Raw genomic sequence first — 10,277 nt, 5'->3', positions numbered from 1 at the left:
GCTCTCAGTCCTTGTGGTCTCATAGAAGACGGGTATTAATGTGGAAGTAGTGGAAGTAACCAGTGAAGATGTGGCCCCAGACGGTCTTGAGGAGACAAAATGGATCCCTTTTGAGGAAGCTGTGGATAGGGTGTCTAAGGTAAGTGCATCCAGTGATGTAGCAGGCTCAAGAGAAACAGTCTGTGTGGTGAGGGTCTTATGTACAGACCCTGTCATGACAGGGGAGATAGAGGGTCTGCTGCTGGTTCCTGAAAAGATTTCCGGGGGCCATGTTGACTGAGTAGAAGCTGGGATGAGTGCTCTATCAGAGGATGGAATCTCTGTCTTGGAGAGCTCAGTAGTAGCAACACCTGTTGATACATGGGAAAGAACATTGTATGTCTCAGTAGGTGAGTTGGTTCCTTGGTAAGTGTTGGTCTCGCTCACTCCATTACTAAAGGAGGAAGGTGGCTTTGTCTCAATCCTTGTGTTCTCAGGGGATGCAAGTTGTGATGTGGAAAGAGTGAAGTCTACCATACTGGAAGTGATAACCACGGGAGATGTGACCATGAATGGCTCAGAGTGGGCCGGGACAAGGGAAAGTGATACATGTTCAGAACTGGTGGTCCCAGCTGTGGCCCCTGTTGTGTCTGTGGAAGGGTGAATTGCCTCTGTATCTGTGGTGTCTTCAGAAGTGCTCGGTATCTTACCTGTGGTGCTGCTAACATTTGGAAGTGAACTGTGGTCAGGTTCTAAGCTTGTCCCTAAATTGGTTGTAGTCTTCACTGGGCCAGAGGTGAGAACTGAGGTCCCAGGATGAGGAGAGGAGGGACTGTCCTCTTGTAACATGGAGGACACAGAGGAAGGTGAGGTCGTGGCAGGAGTAGGTGCCATGGAAGAGAGAGAGCTGGCTTCTTCCACAGAGAGAGGGCTCAACACATCCTGGCGGTCATCTCTGAGTGTGGTCTGAGAGTGGCCATCTCTGAGAGTGGTCATCTCTGAATGTGGAAAACCTTTAGTCAAAACTGAGGAGATCCCTGCCCAGGAATTTGTGGCTGACGTGTCCAATGTAAATACACCCTGTGATGTAGCTCTAGGAGGACCTGTTGTGGTGGCGAATGTTATTCCTGAAGATACACTCCTGAGACGGGAGATAAAGGGATTGGTGTTTCTTTCTGTAGGTGTATTGGGAGACATTTTGAAGTGAGTAGAGCCTGGGACAAATCTCCTGCTGAATGAGATGGCTTCTGTCCTTGGGACCTCAGTAGCAGCACCAGTGGACACATAGACTGGTGTCCACTGGTCTAAACTGGAATCCAGTGATGTTCTGGTCTCCTGCAGTCCATGAGTCAGGGAGGAAGTTGATTCTGCCTCAATCCCAGTGGTCTCAGAGTATTCAGGTAATGATCTGGAAACACTGGTCTCCCCCATGATAAAGGTTGTACCTACAGAAGATGTGACCCTGGTTGGCTCCGAAGGGGCCAGGACCGAGGAATGTCCTTTATGTCCAGAACTAGTGGCCCCCGCAGTGGCCACTACTGTGTTTGTGGATGTGTGAATTGCCTCCATATCCTTGGTGGCTTCAAAAGTGGTCAGTGTGTCACCTGAGGTGCTGCTCAAATTTGGAGGTGAACTGGTGCCAGGTTCCAAGCTTGTGCCCAACATGTCTGCAGTCTTCACTAGATCAGAAGTGAAGACTGGGGTCACAGGTAGCAGAGAGGATGGACTGTACCCTTGTAATGTGGACAATACAGGGGAAGGTGAGGTTGTGGCAGGGAAAGCAGACAAAGAAAAGGAAGAACTTGTTTCTTCCACGGGGGGAGGTCTGCTCATTGATACATCCTCAGAACCTTTGCTCATGCGAGTGGTCATCTCTGAGTGTAGAAAACCTTGAGTCACAACCGATGGCATCCCTGACCAGGAGGCCATAGTCGATGTGTCCAAGTTAAGTGCACCCTGTGATTTAGCACTAGAAATATCTGTTTGTGTAGTGAAGGGCATTCTTGCAGAGTCAGAGAGGCTAGTGCCACTCTGTATAGATGTGTTGGGAGAAGATTTCAACTGAATAGGGTCTGTAATGGATGCCCTACTAAAAGTGAATTCTGTCCAAGAGACTTCAGTAGTAGCAGCATCAGTGGACACATAGGAAAAGACAGTGTTTGTCTCTGTGACTGAGCTGGTCATTTGAGAGGTACTCGTATTCTCAAGTCCAGGAGTCTCATTGGAGTTTGTCTCTGTCTCTAGTCTTTGGATTTCAGAGAAGGCAGGCATTGATGTGGAAATAGTGGTGTCATCCATGATGGAGGCAGTATTCATTGGATTTATGGCCCCAGAAGGCCTTGAGAAGGGTAATTGTGTTCCTTCCCAGGAGCCTGTGTTTGATGTGTCGAAGGTAAGTTCACCAAATGATATAGCTCCAGAAGTACCCTTCTGGCTGGGAAAAATTATTCCTGTAGATCCTATTATAAGAGGGGAGGAAGAGGGGCTGATGCTTTTTTCTGTGAGGACATCTGATGATCTTGTGGACTGAACTGGACCTGGACTGGATATTGTTTCAAAGGAGGTGACTTCACTCCTAGACCACTTAGTAATAGCACTGGAATCTGGGGAGGAGACAATGCTTTTTTCTGTGGCTGAGCTGGTGTTCATGTAGGTATTGGATGTCATCATTTCACTGGTTATGGAAGAATCAATCTCTGTTCCAGTTCGTGGGAACTCTGCCAAGATGAATGTTGATGTGGAAACAATGATGTCCTCCGTGGTGGAGACAGTAACCATTGGTGATGTGGCCCTGGATGACTCTGAGTGGACCAGGACTGTGGAATGAGGTTTCTGTCTAGAACTTGTGGTCCACACACTTGTCCCTGTTGCATTTATAGAAGGCTGAATTGCCTCTTTGTCTGTAGTGGGCTCAGAAGTAGCTATTCTCTCATATGTGCTGTTTTTCCAACTTGTCCCAGATTCCAAGCTTGTGTCCAGCAGATCTGTGGTCCTCAATAAGCCAGAGGAGTCAGTATCCTTCTTGATTGTCTCTCCCAAGCCAGAAGAGACACTTAACACCTTGGTGTTCAGAGATGCACTTGAGGCTATTTCTTCCCCGGTCCAGGAGTCAGATGTAACTCTTACTTCTGTTGTAGGAGTGCTTAGTCCATGGCCCTGGGTAGTTGGATCTGGAGTTCTTTTTGTGTATGAGGTCATACCCAGAGTTGTTGCTGTTGTTCTGAACACATGCCCTAGAGTTGCAGAATTTGTGGTGGGAAGATAGGTAGAACTTTGTTCTGCCTCTCTACTGGTGAGACCTTGACTCCCTGAGAAAGTGACTCCATTGCTACTTATCATTGCATCGGGTGTGATCCCACTTGTAATGCCTCCTATAGAAAGGAACAACTGGTACGTGGCTGGGCTGATTGCAGTCTCTAAAGGTAGTTTTGGGGGAGTTGTGCCCCCCTGAGGAGCTGAGGTAGTGATTGTGGCTGATGATGCAGATCCTCCAGTGATCCAGTCAACAGTAGACAGAGGATCAGGTGGAGGAGTGTGCAGAGGGGTATTGGTGTCAGTCTTTATAACTAGATGGCCTGTAGAAGGCACTGAAACAGGCAGGACTTCTGTTTCTGTTCTACTGGGAGACCAGCTTGTGCTTGAAATGTCAGGAACTGAGGTGCTCAGCCCCTGGACACCAGAAGAAGTTGAGATAGGCATAGAGGCAGTTGTGTCTGAAGGACTCAATGTTCTCACACTTGTATATATCTTTTCAGCTGAAGCAGAGGAGGGTGGAGTGACCAGGCTGGTTCCAGTGGTAGTCACAGGGCCATGAGGAGTAGACCCAGAACCTGAAGCTGTGGTTAATGCTAAGGATGAAGTTGTCCCTACTGCAGAAATTGCTTTAGGAGAAGTTGTGACTTCCAGATTTGAAGCCAGGTCTGTGATAGTCCAGGGGCCTGATGTTGGGGCAGAAGCAGCACTGGAGGGCCAGTGGGGAGGGTGCTTTGAGGCAGTCTCTGTGGCCACAATACTATTTGTGGTGCTTACACTCCCCTCTGGGCTGGGCATAGTAGTCCCAACTGAGCTTGTTCCCATGGTGATGATGCTGATGGTAACACCTGGAGTAAGGATGCCTCCAGTGCTCATTCCAACAGATGGGGTCGATGACAGTTGCCCAGGTGTAGAGGCACTGTCCCTGGTTGCTACAGTTGTGGTGGCCACCAGAGACTTAGGCTGTATTGAGGGGAATGTGGCAGACGGTGAAGGCCCTATTTTTCCTCCTGAAGCATTGGTGGGGCTGATGATGGGTTGGCCTTTAGCATTTGGAGACACTAGTGAAGTGGGTTGGTCTGTGGAGTTGGAAGTGATGTGCAATGTGTCAGTAGCCTCAGAGAATGTACCAAGAGTCCAGTCACTCCCAGCTGTCTGCCCTGACCAGGGGCTAACAGTTGAATAAGCCCCGTTCACATGTCCACTTATCCACCTTTCTGCTGCAATCGTCTTTTTACTCAGAACAGTGGAAGGAATGACTGTGGTGCTGGCCAATTTGCTGGTGCTAAGTTCAGATGTATCTGTCCCTGAGCTCATGGTTACAGTTGCAGACTCTGGAGTAATCACAGAGTCTTCCATGCCAGTGGAAGATGTACTCAAGGGAATATGTGTGTCCATTATGGTCTGTCTAGTGAGTCCAGGCCACTTTGGATACAGAGATGGGCTGCTTTGCTTACCAGTTCCTATAGTGGCTCTAGTAGTTGTCCATCGTTCAACTGTCATTGTCTTTCTACTCAGGATAGTGGAAGGAATGACTGTGGTGCTGACCGATGTCCTGGATCTAAGTTCAGATTCATCTGTTACAGAGGTTGTGGTTACCTTCGGGATTGTAACAATGCTTGTTGTAGAGTCTTCTAGGTCAATGGAAGATGTGCTCAGAGGAACATGTGTGTCCACTGTGGTCCCTCTAGTGGGGCCAAATAAAGTGTACAAGTCTATTCCAGCTGTTTTGAGAGTCAGAGCAGAGCTGCTTTGCTTGCCAGTCCCTGTGGTGTCACTAGGATTTGACTCCCAGAGGAAGGAAGACACTGTGCCCCATGACTGGCTGGTCCCTCCTGTTGTCCCAGAATAGGGGCTGGCCCACGTCTCAGATGGGAGTGGGGAGAGTGAGACACTTTCTGTAGGCACTGTTCCTTCTGTTGGTGACTCCACTGGCACTGTGACTTCTGTGTCCAGGTGAGGGAGTCCGGTGCTACCACTCTCTGTGGCCCTGGACTGAAGGGTATGCAGTCCCACCATGGTATCTGTGGGAGAATTTTCTGTCAGAGTTTCCCCAGGATAAGTTCCCACAGTGGATCTGGTTTCTGGGCTGCTGCTGGGCTCCTTGAAGCTTGGATTCATGAGCTCTTCAGGTGTTCCTGGACTTCTGGTGGGCAGGCCTGTGACTAGAACAGCTATTTAGTTAGGAGGTGTGCAAAGAGATGGAAAGAGAGTTCTTCTGGTTTTGATTTTATTTCCTCCCTCCTTATAATCTATTGGATACATCCTCTGCCCATATTCTGGCCCCCTAAAACCAAACCAATTGCCATTGAGTCGATTCTGACACATGGCAACCCCATGTGATACAGAGTAGAAGTGCTCCATAGGATGTTCTTTGCTATAATCTTTACAGAAGCAGATCACCAGGTCCTTCTGCAGAATTGCTGTGTGGTATGAACGAACAACCTTTAGGTTAGTAGTCTAGGATAAACTACTTGTGCCACCCAGGGACCACCAGGCCCTCTAGATGGCAGGAATCATTTTCTACCTCCATGTCTAACATAGGATATAACACCTTGGTCTTTTGCTGGCTTGAAGAGCTCGTTTTGGCACTAGAAGTTTCTACCTCCAGCATGGTCTCTACACAGAACTATCTACATGTCTATTATCATAGTGTAGAGTAAAATTTCACTCAGGAATGAAGAAGAATCTCTCCCTTCTTTTACTCCATTTTTCCTCTGTGGGACCAGGATTTAATCAACTTATCTAAATCTGATAAACTGTCTTTCTCCCTAAGGCCACAGAACTTTGTATCTCTTATGGGACACTCAGCTTCTGTTGAGGGTGATGGAAAAATTTGGGAATGGTCAATGGTACTGGTGGAACAACAAGATGAACATATTTAATGTTACTGAACTGTACATATGAAGATTGTTGATGAAATGGAAAATGTTTTCATTACATATATGTTCACCACCACTACCACAACAAAAAAATGGTTAAAAACAAAACTTTGTGTTTAATTGGAAGCTAGCTCCATGTTTTGGCTTCAATAGTCTAGCAGAATAGGAAGATGGGACGTCATACTTCCTGTGTATTTTTCTGTTGTTCTAACTCCCTCATCACCTTAGAGTTCTTTTGCCTTCCAGCTTTGGAGGACATATCACATGACTGCTTCAGGAATCAGGACAACTGCCCCCTTCAGCCTCACCACCTCAAGTGAACACCTCCTGTCAACTGCAGGCTATGTATTTAAAGCCACAAAAAAGGGCCACAATTCTTGCATCTTTTATTGTAGTCAGTAAATTGTCCCATAATGCAAACCTACATTATCTCACGTTCACCCTTCTCCTTCACTCTCAACCTCTGACCTTACTGATGGCCTCTGATCTAGGAAGCCACTTCACCTTTAGTCAGGAGAAATGACTTTGCATCATCTCCTAAGGGTGACATGGTTGGCTTCTAATCACATAAATAAAGACGAAACAATGAATGTTAGGAGTGAATAAAATCTCCGTGTAAAAATATTATCAATAGCCTCTGTGTATAATAGCAGGAAGTCTCCCTCATGTAGGAGTCCCTGGGCAGTACAAATGGTTAACATGCTTGGCTGCTAACTAAAAGGATGGAGGTTCAAGTCTTCCCAAAGGCATCTCAGAAGAAAGGCCTGGCAATCTATTTCCTAAAAATTACCATTGAAAACTCTACAGAAGACAGTTCTATTCTGACAGACATGGAGTTGCCGTGAGTTGAAATCGACTTGATGGAAACTATTTTTTTTTTTTGACCCTCATCTATACAGAACCCAGGATCTAAAGAACCAAAGACTTTATTCCAGAGACCAGGAGGAAATACCCAAGAAGCATGCACAGATGGTCATACATACCCAGATCCAGATTGATGGTAGTCACCGGAGATGTAGGATCACTGGTTGACCACGTGGTGCCTCCATGTGCCCCTTCTCTGGGCAGCTCCCTAGTTGTGATCACCACAGACTCATCAGGCCCTGAAGGAGAAGAGGGTGGAAGTGTCAGTCATGCATTTCCTCAGAATGCATGTCCACAAGGAACACCTCACAACTCAAAGAAGTATTCCCTTGTTGGCATAAAATCAAATCCTCAAGATGGTCTGGATCATAATGAATGGAGAGGTATTGATGATGGAACTACTGGTTTGATATGGTCTCAAGCAGAAAGCACTTTTGAGATAGTCTGTCTCCACCACTTATAATATGTGAATTCAACATTACTTAGTTTTTCCTTCCCCTATTTTGGACTTTCAATAAGTAAAACCAGGATAATATCACAGGATCATATCAGATTAGTTAACACATATAAATAACATTTTTTGATTACTTGCTCTATTTTCCTTTAACATTCTTTTAGAACTGTTGTCACTGCACAGTTCATACCTGGGGTGGGAAAAGGTAGATTCTGACTGGGAAGAAATGAATTTGAGGTTAAGGATGCTTAAAGTGTCACTAGCTTCTAATAGAGAATAAAATGACCACAGTAGTGATGTGGAACCAGAAAGGAGAGTCTCTGCAAGAATTTTCTTTTCTCCCCATTCAACCATATCTCCCCAACCCCAGAATCCCAATGCAAAGGAAGTCAGAAACAGTGGGTTCCTACTTGTAAATGGGGCGAAATTTTCAGAGGCTGGAGTGGAGCTGGCCCCTACATAAGGGGAGCCCTCCTCTGTGGCTGTAGTCTCAGCCATGTCTGATGTGGGTAGTCTATTCCCATCCTTGGTGATGTCTATAGAGGTCATCTCAGGGGTTCTGTCCTCTCCTATAGCAGTGCTCAGGGACCAGGAAGAGTCTTCCCAGAAACCAGTGGCAGGAACAACTGTAGTTTTCAGGGTATGAATGTTGGTGGATGATGGGAAGAGTGTCAGACTTGAGGTAAAAGGAAGTATAGTGGGGTTTCTGGGCACCCCTACTTCAGAGAAACCAGAGGAAATTGAGGTTAATCTGGAGACAGACACTTGTGAAGACAGGAATCTAGTTTCTTTTTTATGGGAAGGGCTTGTCCATGGCACAGCCTCTGGTTGTCTACTCAGAGGAGTGGTTATCTCTGAGAGTAGAAAGTCCCTAGTTACAGCTGAGGGGATTCCTTCCAAGGAAGCTGTCTTTGTGGTGTCCAGAGTAAGGGCACTCTCTGATGTGGCCCTAGAAGAACCTACTGGCATTGTGAAGGTCAGGTCTGCAGATTCTGTTGTGGCAGGGGACGTAAAATGTTTGCTGCTGGTTCCTGTGGGTATGCTGTGGGCCTCCATGGACTGAGCAGAGCCTGGGCTAGATATTCTGTAAGAGGAAGTTATCTCTGTCCTGGTGACCTCAGTAGTAGCAGCACTGGACACTTGGAGAGGGATCATGCTTGTGTCTATGGCTGATCTGCTATACTGGGAGACACTGGCCTCCCTCAGTCCAGTGGTCTGCATGGAAGTAGGTTTTGCCCAAGGACTGTTAGATTTAGGGAAAATGTCAGTTGAAGAAGAAATGTTGGTAGCCTCCACAGTGGAGGCAATAACCATTGGAGAAATGGCCTTGTGTGACTCTGAGTGGACAGGGGCAGAGGAATGTGGTCCAGGGCTAGAACTGGTCGTCTTCAAAGTTGTCAGTGATGCCTCTGTGGAAGGATTTGTCTCTGTCTCCATGATGGTCTTAAAGGTGGCCATTCTCTCACTGGAGGAGTTGATCAAAACTGGAGATCTTGTGCTCCCAGCTCCAAATCTTGTGCCCATGAGAGCTGTTGTCTTCACCAGGCCAGAGATGTGAGGGAACTCACTGTTTGTCTCAAGTGAGGTAGCAGGGGTCGCTGTCATCTCAGTGGCCAGTGGTGTGGTTGGCGTTGTGTTCACCTCACTTCTAGAAAAATAGGTGAATCTGTCATCTCTGACAGAGGAGTCCTCCTAGACTCTGTCCCTGGTCAGAATTCCCATTGTGGACATCATCTGTTCTGGAGGAGTCAATGTGACTGTGGACCTCTGTGCTGAAATTGTAAAAGCTGTGGTGGGAAGCAAGACAGAACTCTGCTCTGCCTCTCTGCTGATGAGCACAGGTGTTTCTGTGACAGTCACCTCAGTGCTGCTGACTGTGCGAGGCAATAATATCCCATCTGTTAGGGCCTTGGAAGGGGATGGTGGCAGTGAGATTAATGGGCTTGTCCTAGGTTCTGAGGTGAATTCTTGGGATCTGATGGCTCCCACAAGGGTTGAGCCTATTATACCTGTTGAAGACACAGATCGTGTAGTAGCCAAGTTCAAGGTGGGCACATCAGGCATAAAAGTAGGAAGGGAACTATTTATGTCAGTCTGTGTGCTTGGCTGCTCAGAAATGATAGAAACATTTAGTGTTTTTCTTTCAGGGCCGCTGGACATTTGGTTTTTACCTGAAATCTCAGGGATTGAGGTGTTCACCTCCCGGTCATCAGGAGAAGTTGTCTTGGGAACAGATGTAATTGTATTCCCTGGATTTGAGGTTCTCACACTTGTGATGACGTCAATGACTTTAACTGGATAAGAGGAGTGTGGGTTGTCCATGCTAGTTCCAGTCAAAGTCACAGGGTGATGGGTAGAGCCTGTTTCAGTGGCTGTTCCTAAGAAAGAATGTGTCCTTTGTGTAGAAATGACCTTGGATTAAACAGTGATATGTGAGGGGGCTGCTGTATTTATGCCAATCAACCCTGGACTAAAGGGTGAAGCAACAGTGCTGATCCCTGTTACCTGGATGTTGTCTGTGGTTCTGGAACTCCCCTCTGGGCTAGACATTGTAGTTGGAAGCAAGCTTGCTCTCATGGGACTGGAGGTGTTGATACCTGGAGTGGGGGTCCCACCCTCGCTTGTTGGTCTTGTAGGATATGATGTCACAGAAAGGGTCCCCGTTGGAGATGTAGTTTCAGTGGTCTCCCATCTTGTGATGGATTCAGATTTGGGCCTCACTAAAGAGGAGGTAGCAGATCTAGAAGATGCCATTTTCTTTTCTGCCATACTTGTGGGGCTGATGGTGACTGGGCCTTCTGACCTGTCAGAGGTCCAAGGTCTTTTTGAAATGATGTGGGTTGTGG

The 10,277-nt window shown here is 47.0% G+C and overlaps 1 protein-coding gene across 1 annotated transcript in view; it reads right to left on the bottom strand.

Annotated features, from left to right (window-relative positions):
- Positions 1-19: 19 nt before the first annotated feature.
- Positions 20-10,277, bottom strand: part of LOC111748997 (mucin-16-like) — an 82,439-nt gene continuing 72,181 nt past the window's right edge. The window contains exons 5-7 of the mRNA XM_064279867.1: positions 7,097-7,216; positions 209-1,853; positions 20-119 (exon numbers count right to left, since the gene is read on the bottom strand). Of these exons, the coding sequence (XP_064135937.1) occupies positions 20-119; positions 209-1,853; positions 7,097-7,216 (1,865 nt within the window). The remainder of the gene's footprint in view (positions 120-208; positions 1,854-7,096; positions 7,217-10,277) is intronic.

Source organism: Loxodonta africana, chromosome 3, assembly GCF_030014295.1.
Source record: "Loxodonta africana isolate mLoxAfr1 chromosome 3, mLoxAfr1.hap2, whole genome shotgun sequence".
Taxonomy (NCBI): Eukaryota; Metazoa; Chordata; class Mammalia; order Proboscidea; family Elephantidae; genus Loxodonta; species Loxodonta africana.
The sequence above is the reverse complement of the archived record's forward strand: the minus strand, read 5'-3'. Positions and strand labels throughout refer to the sequence as shown.